This window comes from Pinus tabuliformis, chromosome 2_1 (assembly GCF_031772625.1).
Source record: "Pinus tabuliformis cultivar Carrire ecotype Pingquan chromosome 2_1, CPIR1, whole genome shotgun sequence".
Classification (NCBI taxonomy): Eukaryota; Viridiplantae; Streptophyta; class Pinopsida; order Pinales; family Pinaceae; genus Pinus; species Pinus tabuliformis.
In genome coordinates, this window is record NC_142299.1 from 622,911,751 (window position 1) to 622,929,680 (window position 17,930).

General features: G+C 37.6%; 1 protein-coding gene across 2 annotated transcripts in view; it reads right to left on the bottom strand.

Annotated features, from left to right (window-relative positions):
* Nucleotides 1-17,930, bottom strand: part of LOC149202089 (NADH-ubiquinone oxidoreductase B8 subunit) — a 64,218-nt gene that overhangs the window by 8,424 nt on the left and 37,864 nt on the right. For both annotated transcript variants that reach the window (XM_089403079.1, XM_089403080.1), the window contains one exon: nucleotides 8,622-8,728. In XM_089403079.1, coding sequence (XP_089259205.1) covers nucleotides 8,622-8,728 — 107 coding nt within the window. The remainder of the gene's footprint in view (nucleotides 1-8,621; nucleotides 8,729-17,930) is intronic.

The following is a 17,930-nucleotide window of genomic DNA, read 5'->3' on the forward strand; positions in this document are numbered from 1 at the left end:
ACCACTCACTGAACCAAGTTTCAATCTACAGTTGTAAGAGGAAGAAAAAAGTGTGAAACACCTAGAAAAGAAAGAAAAATCTAAAGTGAAGGAGGAAGGACTATTTTGTCTAGCAAAGGAAGCCGAAATTCTCTCTTTCCTGCGACACGTGTGAGTTTTTGTGTTGTAGGGCCAAAGTTGCAGGTCTACAGGCCGAAAATCTGAAGCATGAGGGTCGAAATCTGAGTTTAATGCAAGATTAAAGCAGTTTAACTGAAGTTTACTTTTGGAGTTTGACTAATCATCTTGGGACGCTGACTTGGTGGATTGGAGGAGGCCTTTGTCTTGGTCAAAAGGTTTTGGTTGTCTCATTTGATTTCGTTCCAAAGAAAGAGAACAGAACTTTTGGGTTTTCCCCTAGAAGAGGGGTTTTAGCCCTAGCTGAGAGCCTACATACTGTGTCACTTGTTATTTTGATCTTCATGCATTTGTTTTTAATAGTTGCTTGATGATAAGAAGATAAAATAAGTCATAAAAGAAGCTAATAAGGTCATTAAGAAATCACATGTAATTATCAAGAGAAGGAAATCTTTCTGCCTTTCTGATTTTCTAACATGGCATCAGAGCTAAGGTGAAGAAGAAGAAGGTAGCCTGAAGAGCAATAGCTCTCATCATCTTAAGGAAGGATTCTATTGAAGTATTCAAGTAAGAAGAAGAGGAGTCTCATTATTTGATTTTTGAAGATATATTGAAAGATTTCATCTACTAGGAGGAAGGAGAAAACTATATCAACTAAGGGTGACATTAACAAATATATCTATGGCATCGTCAATGAAATCTGAAAACAAACTTCAAGGAGCCTCTAATTTTAGAGCATGGAAAACAAGGATGGACCTCATCCTTGCAAAGAATAAGGTATTGGATTTAGTACAAGGAAAAGTCAAGGAACCTACAAATGATGTTAGAAAGGAAAAGTACAGAGAAACTGACATTATTGCCATGAACCTAATTGTGGATGGAGTTAAAGACAACTTGATTCCCTACATATCCACACTAGATTCTTCAATAAAAATGTATGATGCTCTCTCCAAGTTATTTACAATCAAGAATATTGGACAAGTGGCAAGTCTAAAGAATGAACTTCGAACAGTCAAAATGACAAAAGATGATACAATATCTTCCTATTTTGTAATAATTGCCCATATAAGAGATGAACTACAAGCAATTGATGAAATAGTCCCTGAAAAAGAACTTGTGATTGTTGCCCTTCTAGGACTACCAAAGTCTTGGAATGCCTTTGCAACTGGAATTAGTAGTTGGAAGAATTCTCCATCCTTCGAAGAAATGTGGTCTGCCTGTATACAAGAAGAAGCTTGTCTTTCCTTGGTAGAAGGTAAGCAAGAAAATGAAGAAAATGCCTCAAATGCATACTTTGCTCATGTCAAAAAGAAAGGAGGAAATAAGAAGTTTTAGGGGCCAAAGAAAAATTATGGGAAGATTGATCTCTCCAAAATAGAATGTTATCATTGTTACAAGATGGGATATTATAAGAATCAATGCCCTGATAACCCTAAAAATAATAAGAGAGGGACCAACCTACAGTTGCTACTAATGATAATCCTCCAAAGAAGTCTAAAAATGAGGATTCTGAAATCAAAGACTTATTCTATTAAGTCTCATATATCCTTTATTTATAGTATAAGTTATTGTTTTAGTTCTTGTAGAATCAATCTTTCTTTTTTATTAAGGGTTTATAGATTTAATATGTTTTGTTAGAAAATTATTGAGTTGTTTTGATGAGTTAAAAGAATCCCTCTGAAGAGTAGACTGATGCAAGATCAAGAGGGAACTTCCCACCATTTTACAAAAAGATAAGTATTTTATTCTTTATTTCCTTTTTCATTATTGATCTTCTATGTGTATCTAGCATCATTTATTTTTGTTTCTTTTCTTGTGTTTTCCTTGGAAATAAAATTTGCAGGAATACTCTAAAGAATGATGGCTATATTTAGAGGGAGATTCCAAAAAGAAAAAAGAAGCTTTATTGCAAAGGGAGCCCTTCAAAAGGAAACTCTACAAGGTTTGTAAAAGAAGCAACTCAAGGTATGTGTAAGATTACAAATCATATAGTAGAAGGTTCGATCAATTTATCTTTAAAAGCTCTATATTACTAACTCTCTATTATAAAGATTCTTATTTGTTAGGGTGATTGATCTTTAGATTAAATCAACCCTTATCATACTATCTATCTTTTGTTCACTTTGGTAAAACCCTAGCCTTTTAGGGTTTGTTGATAATATCTAGTACATATGATGAAGCCCTAGCTTTTAGGGTTTATGATAAAACCCTTATAATAATTAATGTAAGATGCTAGGAATGAAACCCTAGGTGGTTGAAACCCTAACCCGGTCTAGTTGTATATCTAATATTAAGATTTTGATGACTATATCTAGGGTTTACGACAAAAACCCTAGTAGAGATTGATATAAGATATTGGAAACCCTAGATGCAAAATGCTTTCGCTATGATTGAAATATGAGAAGGAAGCTTTCGTCAAGATTTGGATATTGAGATAACCTAAGCAGCGTCATAGTAATTGAAGCCCCCAAAGTTTTGTGCTAGCATACAAGAACATATACATTGGAAGTTTGATATTGGTTGGGGTTGTGAATGCTCTAATGGTTGAATAGGTAGTTGATGTGTGAATCTCTCCCTAAGAAGTTTGAATAGTTGATAAGCATGTTTGGGTTGGCAGATATCTCTGATTTGGTTGAGAGGGAGAAATGAGTACCATAAAACTACCCAGTTGATGGTACTTGGGAGGACATCTTGGCCTGGTTAGTATTGAGATCTCATGTTGGGATGCCTAGATCTCGGTGTGGGAGGGTATCTTGGTCTTGTGGAGCTCTGGTTTAGTGTTGATACTTAGATCCCCGTGAGGGTTGGTGTCAAGGCACGAAGGCCTGGATGGTATCTATATTGATACCAAGGCTGTAGCCTGATGGTACCTAGAGAGGCAATTGCCTTGATGACACCTTAGTCCCTTTTGGGAGGATACCTTGGCAATTAGGGTATCCCTAACATTGTGTATGTTGTTGTGCCCTTCTTGGAACATTTCAAATTGAGGTCAACCTTGTACCGGTTGAACAATGATGAATACCTCCCTAGTTAAGAGGGAGCGTTGAGAAATGTAACTAGTATCGATCTTCTTAATTGTATTTGAGTCATAGTGTAATGTATTTGTCAAAAGAAACAAAAATAAAATTATTTGTAAAAGAAAAATTATTTATGAGCATGGGTTTCATGCTTTGTTTATTATGTTTCTAGGTCAAAGCACCCATTGTGTGCTTCTAGGGTTTGTGTCAAGAGTCCTAGTCCTTGTCATCATGTAATAGGCCCTTCTTGAGCTTCTTATGTCAAGAAAGAAAATTTATTTTTATGTAATTGATCGTGTAAACCCTCCTCCACCAAGTCGGTTTGCCCTCTAGTCAAGTGGGCCTCATCAAGGGATTTCAACCACACAGAAGGCTATATATAGAAGTGCTACTAGACTTCATTTGACCACTCATTGAAGCAAGTTTCGATCTGCAGTTGTAAGAGGAAGAAAGAATTGCGAAATACTTAGAAAAGAAGGAAAAATCTAAAGCGAAGAAGAAAGGACCATTTTGTCTAGCAAAGGAAGCCGAAATTCTATCTTTTATGCCACACGTACAAGTTTTTGGGTGTAGTGCAAGTAATTTTCAAGGACCATTTTGTCTAGCAAAGGAAGCTCGAAATTCTATCTGTTCCACCCGTTTATCAGAAAGGCAGAAAAATTTCCTTCTCTTGAAAATTACTTGTGATTTCTTAATGACCTTATTAGCTTCTTTTATGACTTCTTTTATCTTCTTATCATCAAAGTGACTATCAACAACAAATGCATGAAGATCAAAACAACAAATGACATTGTATGTAGGCTCTAAGCCAGGGTTTAAAACCCCTCTTCTAGGGGAAAACCTAAAAATTCTCTTCTCTTTCTTTAGAACCAAATCAAATGAGACAACCAAGACCTTTTGACCAAGGCAAAGGCCTCCTACAATGCACCAAGTCAGCCTCCCAACTTGAAAATATATCTTGAAAATCAAACTTGCACTCACTCCCTGCAACAGCAAAAATTGTTGTTGTTCCTTACAAAGTCCTTAATGCTACCTTCGCATCTCCCCACTTGAAAAACAAAAAATTCGAGCTTTGGGATGGGGTGGGGGCCTCTTATAGTTTAGCAGGGCCCAAGAATAAAGAAAGAAAGAACAAAAGCAAAAAGTCTTGCTTCTTTGAAGGGCCATTAACCATTATAGAGGATCTTGGGCAACCCTATTGGGATCAAGAGATATCCCAATGTCTCTTTTACTTTTAATAGGGACCTCCTCATGACAACCCCTGGCATAAAGTACATCCCAAAGATATTCCATGTCATTCCTCTATCCTCAAAATGCAAGGTACACAAGGGACATGTCTAAGCACCTAAGGACATGTCCCTTATGAAAAGCTGCTATGCACCTTTATAGCCTCTTGCAATATTATTTAATTCCTAAATTTTCAAATTTCTTCTTATTGTTATCTGTTGCTTTATAAGCTCAACCATGATCTCCACAATACCATAAAATTATCATCGGAGATAACGTTGGAGTTAATAATAGGCTACAAACATAAGGATTCCAAAGATGGTTGTAATCTTCCCTATGGATTGATTGCCCAAGGGAGGACGAAATAGCCTATCCAACCCCATAGGCTATAGTCATTGATAAAGGGGGAAACTCATTACCCAATGTTTTAGGACAACAATGGGTAAATTTGGGGTAGTTGGGGCAAAAAGCCCAAATTGAGGGGTAGATTTGTAACCCCTCACATTATATTGAGGAAGAGAAACCCGCATGAGGAATCTATAAATAAAGGAGAGATAGAATAATTTTCCAATCATCGATTTGGATTAGAATATCGTTGTTTCTTTTTTAGTTGCGACTCTGAGGGTTTTAAGACCCCCTTTTTCTCTTGAATAGATTTGGTGGAGGTGATCCCACCCTAGCTAGTTTCCTCTTTTCTCTTTTCTGTTACAGCATAATCTCTTGGAGCAACTCGGGTCTGTTCTGGCTAGCAAGGAAGAAGTTTTGTGATTATTTTATTGGTCAACAAGCTCTGTTTCAAGAACCGCGAAAATCTATTCTTGAGGAAACCCTCCATAATTCACCTGAATCTAACAGCAAGTTGTTTACGTGATAGCGGGGGCAGATCTAAGGCATGTATCTCACAACATAAACCCTATTGTACTCCCCTGAAGCTGATGTCAAGGATCTGAGCATAGTAATTTGTATCTGTGGTGGCGGAGGCACATCTAGGGCACAAAATCTCATAACTGAAACCCTCCCGAGTCACACCGAGGTGGACATCAAGGAATTGAAGCACAATTAATTGTACCAGAGATAGCAGAGGTATTTCAGGGTATGATTTGGAGGCTGGTTCTCTTTCCTGAGGGTTTAGGGTAGAGACACTACCCCTAATTCAGTCCTGAGACTGTTGAAGGCAATGGATATATCAAATTGACATTTCTATGAAGCAGCGGGCATCTAATCTTGGTTAACACGCGACTTGAAAAATAAGGTAACCTGCTAAGTTACCGAAAACCCTACCCACAACTCCCAGAAACGCCGCTTGGCGTTTCGGATACAGAAACACCGCTTGGCGTTTCAGATACAGAAACACGTACAAAACGGCTTGGAAACGCATGCAAATGTTTCCGCCAAGTTTCACTTTTCTAGAAACGGCCAACCTGAGATCAGAAACGTTTCAAAGGAGTTTCAAGAAAATTTGATCCGTTTCCAAAAAATTTGGATACGTTTCCGCCACGTTTCAGTTTTTTGGAAACGGCCAGCCTGAGATCGGAAACGTTTCAAAGGAGTTTCAAGAAAATTTGATCCGTTTCCAAAAAATTTGGATATGTTTCCAGAAAATTTGGATACGTTTCCAGAAAATATGGATATGTTTCCAGGTTTCCAGTTTTCCAAGTTTCCAATGTTCTAGGCACTTTATTGCAAGAATATATTCCAGGTTTGTTTGTCCAGAGCATGTAAATGCAGCTGAATTCTTTGCAGACCTTATATCCACTGATTACAGCTCATCTGAAAGTGAACATTTATCTTGAAAAAGGATTCATGACATGATAGAGGTATTTGCCAACAAGTTTTCAACAATGCCAGATCTAAAGGATGGAAACTTGGAATTTGGAATGGAAACTCATAAGGTATCTATGAAATCAAGAAGGAAAGTTGTTACCCACAAAGTTGGTTGGTGGAAGCAGTTTCTTTGCATTAGGTTAAATTTCTCAACATTTCTTTACTAGTATCATACTTCACAATACTTAATTGCTTAAATTGTGGCATCTTGATTCTTGGTCATATGATCTTAGGTTGTGAATAAATAAATCCAGCTTACTTCTTTCTATGAATTTCAGATCATGTCCTGTTGTAGCTGAAATACAGTCCAATTTATAATGTGTAGACATTGTTATTTACAATGATTAAATTTACATTATATTCGGTGATACTAAACAATATTTCTATGTCACGACTCCTTTAGAGTCTAGACCAAGATACTGTGCAACATACTATTTACAAAGTCAAATTCACTATGTTGCCTCTGTGTTAGTGCTGTCAAATTCATTAGAAAAATATATAATTTCATGAAGTATGATGTGACTCTGAAAACAATCTCATATTCCTTTAAACTGTGAGTGGGTATTGACATTTTAATCAAAGGTGCCAACTTGAATGTTATAATAATCATTGATGATGACGATGACAATGTTTATACTGAATTGATGATGATGATTTGTTTATGTTGAATTCATGATGATGATTATGTATTTTTAAATATAGAATCTAGATTCTAAAGACTAAAAGATGAATGATAATATGAAATTTTTATTTTATCATATATATATATATATATATGGCGTTTCCTTGCCATATTGTATCCAGACTTTTTTAAAATTTGCTGTATCTGTTTCAAACCCCATATCCATTTCAGTGCAACTTAGGTAACCTATGCAGGCTCGGATTGAGCAAACAGGGCATCTCAACAACTCTCCTGATCAGCCGTTTCACAACAGTAAGCCTGCACAGCCAGAGGTTGAAGTGCTACTCCACAGCAGGGAAAATTAGTTAAGAAAAGGTTTGCCACAAGCACTCCCTTGACAGCAAAAGAGTTTGGAGGCAGCACAGTTAGACAGTGAGTTGCTAATTAGTAACAATAGTATTGGATAGTGCTAGTGTGAGCTACAGTTGGAATGTTGGTCTACTGAATATTGACATTGCAATCAGAACTATATTGGTGGATTATTGGTTGAATAAATCTACTGTTCATTGGGCGGTCAGCCTAACTTATTGTGGTTTGTTGAAGAATCATATTGTTGTTGAAAATCTTTTATATTATTCATGCATTAACTAGAAGGATACCTACTGTTATATGAATGGATGAATTCGCTCTGCTGTTGTATAATCCTTTCTGATTTATTGAAAAACCCTAGTCAAAAAATAAAACCCTATGGGAAAAAAATCCCCTTTGGACATTACAATAGCCTCATCAGTATCTCGACCCCAACAAGGAGAACATCAACCTTGGCTAATATGAGAGGCACCACCTTGTAGGAAGAAGCTAAAAACTGGCCTATGAGTGTGTGTGTAGCATCTATAATACAACACAGATTGGACACCTACTTTATAGAGACAATGTCATTGACTCCTGAGAATTTTGTAACCCATGCTAGTGAGAACACTCTCTAGCCTAGTTGTCCAACCAACGTACTTTTTTTTTATAATTTGTTAATTGTACTTTTACATTATGTACCTTCTTTTTTTATTCCAAGCTAATCTTTTAGTGTGACACTTTGGTCAGACATGCTTTACGAACCCCCCCATATTTTTCCCATCAGTGATGTAGTCAACAGACCACAGTAAATTCTTTTGATCATTTAAGGTAATTAACATAATTGCTTCCTCTCCAAGTATATGATCATCTGGCAGAACCATTTATGTACACTAGTTTTCTTATTCAACATTTTGAGAACAAGTTCTTTTAAACTGCTTCATTTCAATCAAGTTTAACAATAGGATTAATTTTTTTGCTAAGGCTAATACATTTTTTTATTTTTCTTTTGGGGGAGCTATAAACCCTAACACATAAATATTGCAGTAAACCCACCTTAACATGGGGGTTGTCAAACTTAACCAACTCATATACATCATTAAGGCTCTATCCCAATTTCCAAACAGGGTTTTGTACGAAGGTCATTATCATGGTGACATCTCAATCAATAGATAACGGCCCAACAAACAATTCTAACAGGAGGATTATTATCCTCCAAACAAAAAACACAATTCCAATGCCTTTGGGCACATGAATATTCCTTTTTAAATTGATTGTATAAAGCTTACACAAAAACAGTTTACCCAGCATGTTACAAAAAAGGTAGTGTTCCAAACAAATTTTCTAACAAGAGAAAAGGACCATACTAAAAATGTATGGATTACTTAAGTTTAATAATTATGTTTTGAAACTTGATACCGATGAACGGAAATAAACCACATAAACCATTCATTTATAAATCTTACGATATCTAGCCCATATTCTTGGCTCAATTCCACTGCACTCTCGAATCAAAATTGGAAAGCTTGGATTTAGGGCCTTCAAGTCCGTATAATTAGAGAGAATGAAGTCTCTGCAATTCAACAGCAGATAAAGGATGATTAAGATCATTGATTTAATAGCATATAAAAAATCAATGCAAAGCATCATCAATAAATAAATAAAAATTAATAAATCATATCAAACACAGCAAGCACAGGTATACTGCATGCAATCTTAATGAAATAAGATATATACATGATTTTATTGAACTACAGTTAGTTAGGATAAGGTTTCGTACATTATAAGCATAACAAGGCTCTTGTTTAATTTTAGAAATTTTCTTCAGTGTTAGGTTGATTTTGGTGCTTTTCATCTGCAAAGAATTCTTTTTGCTAAGATCGATTACTTGAGGCTAGATGCATTAAAAGTCAGATATATTTCTGTCTTCAGACTCCAATTTTATCACAATATTTGAATATTGTAGTATAAATATATGTGATATTGTAAAGGTATGAGACATTCCAGTTAGGATAACCTTCATTGCAAAAATTCTTTTGACTTTTCACAATAAATTTGCAGCAGAAAATACTCAGAAAAATCAGTCACAAGTAGCACGTAGATCAGCCCAATCAAACCTTCCTTACTTCTATTTATCTGGAAAATTTAGGGCCATAACCCACAGAGAAATTCACAGAAATTACATCAATAATTAAACATGGAAATAACCCGTTGGATTTTCAGGCCAAGAGAAATTCAGTCTCTGGAAATTTGGCCTCCCTGAACAAATTTGGCCCTGGCAAATCTTGGACTCTACTTGTGAATTTCAGCCCCCTTGGTTGTACGTCCTACACATAAGGAAAACTTGGCCTCCTCCCTTGCTTCAGGCAACCTTGGCTGGAAACTCAGCCTTACTCCACAAACTTGGCCTGCATAGAAAGCTCGGCCCCCCTCCTTCAAGATCTCAGCCTTTCTCTCCAAATTCTCAGCCTCCTCTCATTTCCCTTCCAGAAAAGCCTTGTTGCACACTTTTCCTTTCTCCTTAGTCACTCGAGCCTCTCACTCATGAAAAAATCTCTCGCTTAATCACAAAATGTTGTGTCTTTATACTCTCCCTTAGGCTCACTTTATAATTTCTTATTGATCCAAATCCCTAATCTCCAAAGTGATAGAGGGTTAGGATTAAATCCTAACACACTTAGATCAATGGTGGAGATTAATATCTAAATCACTTAAATAATTAGATCATTTACCCTTGGAAACTTTAGCCCAAGAGCCAACATATATCAATAAATTAATTAATGTATTTTCCTTAAGTTAAAACTTAGGAAAGAAATCATAATACCTGCTCCTCTCATACAACAACCTAAAGACGACTCTCTCCTGCATGCTAGACACTTGGGCTTTAGCCTATGCAAAAGACCTTCCAATGCTGCAAACATCAACACACCTCACAATATTTTTTCATATAGTATAAGATGTAGTGGATATCAATCAGGACAGGGCAAAAGTCCATACTTCTCCCATGAGATTTATCTCCATCAACTTAATTTTCACATACTTATTTTGGAATTCCTCTGCCTTGTTACTATCAAACTAACACTTCCACTTCCTGTCCATAAAAGCTTCTGCATGGGTATAAAGAGCTGTCTAGATTTAACATAAAAAATAGTCACGAAAAGAGAAGGTTACTTTAATAGTTAGTGACTCGAGATTGTATTGTGCCAATAAGGTGTTCATTATAGCTTTTCATACAAAAATATAGTTTGCCCTTGAACTAATAAGGAATCTTCAGATTTATCACAAATAGCCAAACATTGGATATCTTCCATTGTCTTATAAAAGTCAAGCTGATCTTCAATTTTGCTTGGTTCACTTCAATGTGTTTGGCCCTAAAAGTCAATTGATAAGAATGTAGTTTTCTTATTTTTAATATATAATTTGGGATCATTTAAAGAGTTAGACAAATTTTAATCTCCATATAAGTTTTGGGTTCAGCCTGTAGAGCCTCCTTGTATTATTATATTGACTTCCTTTAATATATATTTATTGGGACCTTAATCCAAACCTTGTAGGTAAGAAACTTTGGATAATCCCTTTTCTGTAATGTTTAAGAGTAAACGTAAGCCTTATTAGCTGACCTGATTTAGCTCTTAGTGCAAGTCAACAATAAAAATGTCAAAAAGACACATAGGGGCTATAAAATTGAGAATGCAAAGGTTACAAAATCGGAATGTGAAGGACAGTGAATATTATATCTCCTATGTGTCTTTCTTTTTATCGATGACTCCATTATATATTTAGTTTAACCATAATCCAAGCCTTCTAGCAAAACTGTTTTTGATAATCCCCTTTCTGTAATTTTTAAGGCTAAAGGTAAGCTTGATTGCCTGAACGGATTGAGCTCTTAGTCCAGAAGAAAGACACATAGGAAATATAATATTGAGAATCCAATCGTTACAAGATCTCAACGTGAGAGGCAGTGAATGACATTTGAATTGGACTTCAAAATGATGACTAAACTTCAATTATAAAGAATTGTGATGGAAAGAACAGGACAGGGCAGATTGAAAACGGGCTAGGGATTGCAACATATAGACAAAAATGTTAAATTTTCCAGTATTCTATGCTTAGCACAATCACTTATTCCGATTCTTCTTCAATTAGTAATCACTTTTCAAATAAATTCAATCTTCTAATGACAGTAAGTAATTGTAGATAGAACAGTAAATCCAATGCACAATAGAAGACAGCCAAGAGCAATAACAAGAGACACAAGATTTGGTCAAAGACCAGGGAAAAACCCTAGAAGGGGGAAAAACCTTTCAAAAATTCCTCTATTAGAATGTCATCAAATGTTCAGCAGAGAGATACAATGTTTCAATTCATCAACAATGAGACAAAGGCAAATCTTTGACTTATCCAACAATCAACTAACCAATATCCAATGAGAGATGACGCAAAAGTCAAATATGATCCAAAGTCAAAGTCTGCACTTTTTGGTCAAAGTCAACAGCAATGAAAGATGCTGTAACCAGTCAACGTTCAGCAGTCAAACCACCTCCAAATCAGCTCAGTCAACAGTCAAAATATGCAGCCTTCCAAGACCGGTCAAACCCAACCAAAACAGTCAACAAATGCTTGGTCAAAGGAGAGAGAAAGCCTGCAGTCAAACTTCAGAATTTCTGTGGTCAACCCAAGTCAAACTGCCCAGAAAAATTTGGCTCCAATAAATTTGGCCTTCCAAAATCGAAAGTTTCCAAGTCAAACCAAGTCAAAACATCAAGATGGTCAAACTGTCCCAATCAGAAAGTCAACGCAGAAAAAAGATTTGTCCTCGTTCCCTTCGCACATGTGAGCTCAGACCTCCTTATTTCAGACCTGTATGAACCAATCAAATGAAGAGAGAGAAGATGTGATGTGTTGATGATGCTCCAAAGTGATGTGACATGATGTGTATTTATATCTGGTGGAGGAGACCCAATTTGTCCTTTAGGCCGACCTGAACTTTTGTGCACTTGTGGGTTTCACCTTAAAAATTATATTTTTCCTTGACCAAATTAAATTCTTCCAAGGGCTAGTAGGGGTCTTTCTTGATGAGGAAGGTTGTCCAATGGAGGGAATTTGTCTATGAGCTGCCAAATTAACACTCCCTCTTAGCTAGGGCGAAATTTCCGACTGCACCATGAATCTCATCTCAAAAACTTCATCATCATCATCATCACTGAACCAAGTCATTTCTCATATTTGTTCATCTTTGCTCCTCTACTGAACACTCTCGAATCTAAAGAAGAAGAATCATCATAGGGGAGCTCAAGCTGCCACCCTATATCCAAGGACAATAGGCAGGATACTACCTACCCTGAGGTAAAGATCACAGCGATCCTATTACTTGTTGATCTTCCCAACTTGACCCTCAAGAGTTAGTGGTAGAACACCTGCTTCCCATCACTTGGGCAAGATACTAATTACCATAAATGGTAAGGATCACAGCTATCCCAAGTCTCCTCACCCATTGGCCAGAGGGGTGGTAATCCCAACAAGCCTAGCCTGTTGGTAGGATGCCAATTGGGGTATACTCTGTGAGGTTTTAAAAGTGACAGTAGGCAAGATACTACTTACCATGAGAGGTATGGATCACAGGTATCCTATTGTCAGACAATAGGCAAGATGCTACTTACCGTGAGGTAAGGATCACAACTATCCTATTGTCTGGAGTTCCCTCAACCCCAAGAGCTATCCGACTCAATTCCTCTCCCTAGAAGCTCAAACAGGGGGAAGAGCATAGCTTAGTGTCCTTGATCAGTCCAAAACCCTACCCGAGAGGGTCACATCCATCAGTCCAAGCTCCTCTCTAAAGACCAAGAACTTCCATTTCAGCAAAGCCTTGGTACAAATATCTGCTATCTACTCATCTGTCAAAATCTGATGGAGTCTCACTGCTCCTCTCTACATCATATCTCAATGTAGTGATACATGATCTCAATGTGCTTGGACTTATAATGAAACACGAGATTCTCTGCCAATTGGATCTCACTCTTGTTGTCGCAATATATCACTGTCATATCCAAAACCTGCACAAACAACTCTCTAAAGAGCTTCCTCAACCATATTTCCTCGCAGCTAGCCATGCTAGTAGCAATATACTCTACCTCGGTTGTGCTTAAGCTAGCCATATCCATAACTCTTGTTGTCACAATATATCACTGTCATATCCAAAACCTGCTCAAACAACTCTCTAAAGAGCTTCCTCAACCATATTGCCTCACAACTAGCCATGCTAGTAGCAATATACTCTGCCTCGGTCATGCTTAAGCTACGGAATTTTGCTTCCTACTCATTCAAGATATCATGGTAGAACCCAAACTAAGCAGCATCCTAATGTGCTCTTCCTGTCAATAACATTTCCGGCCCAATCAGCATCAATGTACCCATAAAATCTCACATCTCCAGTCGTGTAACTCAAACCAAGATTAATCGTCCAATGCCAATATCTCATCACATACTTGGCAACAACCCAGTGTGCATGAATAGGCTCAGTGATAAATTGACTTAAAGTGTTGGCTGCAAAACATATGTCTAAACGGGTGTTCACAAGGAACATCAGTGCCCCAATCAACTGACAATACTAAGAGGGATTTGCCAAGTCAGGTCCTGCAACATCTCCACATAACTTCTTGAAGTTCATCTCCATCGGTGTGGCCATGGACTTGCATTCTACCATTCCAAATCTTTCCAACAGTTTCACAACATATTTTCCTTATGAAAGGAAAAACTCGCCAAGCCTTTGCCACACCAACAAGCCCAAGAAATAATGCATCAATCCAAGGTATTTCATTTCAAACTCAGAGGCCAGCTCCCTCTTGCACTTGAGCATCAAAGGCTCACTACCTGTCAAGAATAAATCATCAACATATAAAACCAAAATAAGGGGCATACCTTGGACCACTTTGAAGTAGAGGTTTGGGTCAGCATTGCTTCTTGTAAATCCAAGCTTCACTAGGTAGCTATCAATATGGGCATACCAAGCTCTGGGGGCTTGCTTCAATCCATAAAGTGCCTTCTTTAGCCTACAAACATGAGTCTTCCTATCATGTACTTCAAATCCTTGTGGTTGCTCAACATATACTTCTTCCTGTAGTATGCCATGAAGAAATGCAGTCTTCACATCCATCTAGTGAAGTGTCCATCCCTAACTAGCAGCAAGGGCAACAATAGATCTAATAGTGGTATAGCGGTCAACAAGTGCAAAGATATCATAATCTTCTCCCTCTTTCTGAGAGAATCCTCTAGCCACAAACCTCGCCTTATATTTTTCAATGCTCCCATCAGCTCCATGTTTGATCTTGTACATCCATTTAGAAATCACAACAAGCTTGCCTTTGGATCTCGGAACCACTTCCCACACATCATTCTTCATGATAGATTCATTTTCTTCAGCCATAGCATCGTTCCAAACTTGCTCTTTCACTGCTTCTTCAAAGGCGTGTGGTTTAGCCTATATGATGGTGCTCATAGCTACAACATATCCCTAGTATCGGCATGGCTTCTTGCTTCTCTAAAGGTTCCTTTGGCAGCAGCATGTCTTTCAGCATCTTGTAAAGTATCACGAAGCCAAAGCGGTCTTCTCTTGGCAGGTGGATCACATGGAGGAGGATCCATGGAGTCCATAGGTTCCATAGGATCATCAGCAACATATTTCTTTGGCTCGAGCACAGAAGAACCTTCTAGTAGGTCCATGTCATCGTTCTTCTTTTCAACAGGAAGAGGAGGAGAAATGCCCCTTTCTTTTCCAAGGGTAGCATCTTCATCGAAAGTCACATCCCGATAAAATCGATATTCCTTTGACCAGGAACATATATTCTAAAAGCTTTAGAATTATCACAATACCCAACAAACATCCCTTTCTTTCCAATGGCTTCCAGCTTGTTCCTCTTATCCTTTGGCACATGAAAGTACATGGGGCAGCCAAATATCCTTAGATGTCCAACATCGGGCTTCACACCTGTGAACACTTCTTCGGGAGTCTTGTCACACAGAGCTTGATGAGGAGACCTATTTTGAATATAGAATGTTGTATTAATGGCTTCTCCCAAAAGGAACTTCGGCAACTTTTGATCATGCAACATGGCTCGGGCAGCTTCCATGATGGTCCTATTCTTTCTTTCAGCCACACCATTCTGCTCAGGATTATAAGGTACAATGGTCTCCTTCTTGATTCCAGCCTTCTTGCAAAAGTCAACGAACTCATTTGAAGTGTATTCTCCACCATTATCAAACCTGAAGACCTTGATCCTTTTCCTTATTTGATTCTCTATCAGTGCCTTGAAATCTTGGAACATATCAAATGCTTCATCCTTGTGCTTCAAGTAGAATATCCAAGTCTTTCAGGGAAAGTCATCCACAAAGATTATGTAATATAGATAGCCACCCAAAGATTTTACCAACATGGGTCCACATAGATCAAAATGAATAAATTGTAGAATATCACTAGCCCTACTTTTGTTGGAAGAGAATGGTCCCCTCGGCTTCTTTCCACTAGCAAATCCCCAACATACCCCAACATGCTTAATTTGAACTTCGGGCATTCCAGAAACCATCCTTACTTTAGGCAGGGCATCATAGTGTAGATGAGCAAACCTTCGATGCCATAGCTCACTTTGATGATTGTTATCATGTACCATTGCTCACAACAGTCTTTCGTCGACTCTATAGAGTTCTTCAATTGTAGATACCAAGGTCAATGCATCCCTCATGCGAGATTCCATAGGCCAGGTGAGGACCTTTCCTCTTATGAAGGCAACTCTCATCCCCTCGTCTTCCAAGGCAGATATAGATACAAGGTTCTTCTTTAATCCTGGTACATACATAACATCATGAAGAAGTATGGTTTCCCCATAATCCAAATGAAATGTGATGGAACCAAAACCCTTCACAGGATAAGTAGAGTTATCCCCAAGAATGATCTTTAGATTAGTCTCCCGCTTGACCAAATTTGAGAGGAATTCACAATACCTAGAGAAATGTTTAGAGGCCCCACTATCTACCAACCATCACACAAATCTGGAGGAGGGAAACTAGAAAGCGCAAACATTAGAATATATTTGGATTGAGTAGCATCTGCATTATTTACATACCTTGAGTTTCTTGATCTCTTTTGAGGACAATGGCCTTCTTCACAATCATCAGGAGCATCTCTTCTTCTTCTATCATCTCTTCTTCTTCTATCATCACCTCTTCTTCTATCATTAAACCTATTGTTGTTGAAGCCACGATTGTTGTTGTAGTTAGACCTTGGAGCATCTCTCTTTTTTGGACAGTCTCGAGCATAGTGACCATGCTTGTGGCAATTGTAACATTCAACTTTTGATAATTCCCTTTTGAATCTTCTATTGGAATCCCTCGAATCTAGAGCAAGCTTTCTGGAATTAGATGATCTTCCTCTTCCTTTCCTCCTCTCGTCCCGTGCAACAAATGCTAAGGGCTCTCCTTCTTCATGCTTTTGAATCCTCCCTCTAGAAATCATCATGGTTTCTTCTTGAGTACATTTGCCAACCAACTCATCAAATGTCGGAAACTTATCATTGTTGCTAATAGTTGTAATGAATGTTTCCCATATTGGAGGAAGACCTTGAAGAGCAACGAGCACCAACTCTCTATCAAACATAGATTTTCCGACAGTCATCAATTGATCTCTGAGTTGTGATAATCTCATGAAGTATGAATGCATAGTCTCTCCCTTATTCATCTTGATGTCATTGATTTGATTTTTCAAGGAGAGAATGTGATTCAAATTGTTGACCTCATACATCCCAACCAGTTTATTATAGATATCCTTAGACTTCTTCAACTTTCCAATGTAAGTAAGCAAATGATCTTTCAAAGAATCAATAATTATTTTCTTGGCTTTGATCTCACCTTTCTTATACTTGGCCTTGGCAGTAGCAGGAGCATTTTCCAGTGGCTCAGGTACTTTTCCTTCCACATATTCCAAAACATCATTTTCATCCAATGTCACTTCTAACCTAATCTTCCAAGCAGCAAAATTAGATGAGTCACCCAGCTTCTCTGCATCCTTGAAGTATGAGGTAGACATCTTGACCAAGTAGCTTCTTCCAAATAGATTCCTTCAAAGGTGATTGCCTTTGTCTCTTGTCTCCTTGGTCTTGTCTTCACCTCAGCTCTAATACCATGTTAAATTTTTCAGTGTTCTATGCTTAACACAATCACTTACTCTGATTCTTCTTCAATTAGTAATCACTTTTCAAATAAATTCAATCTTTTAATGACAGTAAGTAATTGTAGATCGAACAGTAAATCTAATGCACAATAGAAGACAGCTAAGAGAAATAACAAGAGACACAAGATTTGGTCAAAGACTAGGGAGAAACCCCACAGGGGAAAATCCTTTCAAAATTCTTCTTCTATTAGATTGTCATCAAATGTTCAGCAAAGAGATACAATGTTCCAATGAGTCAAAGTTAAATCTTTGACTTATCCAACAATCAACTAACCAACATCCAATGAGAGATGAGCTTAAAAGTCAAATTTGATCCAAAGTCGAAGTTTGCACTTTTTGGTCAAAGTCAATAATAGTCAACAACGGTCAAAGATGCCCTAACCAGTCAATGTTCAGCAGTCAAATCACCTCCAAATCGGCTCGGTCAACAGTCAAAATATGCGGCCTTCCAAGCTCAATCAAACCCAACCAAAACAGTCAACAAATGCTTGGTCAAAGGAGAGAGAAAGTCTGCGATCAAACTTCAGAATTTTTGCGATCAACCAAGTCAAATTGC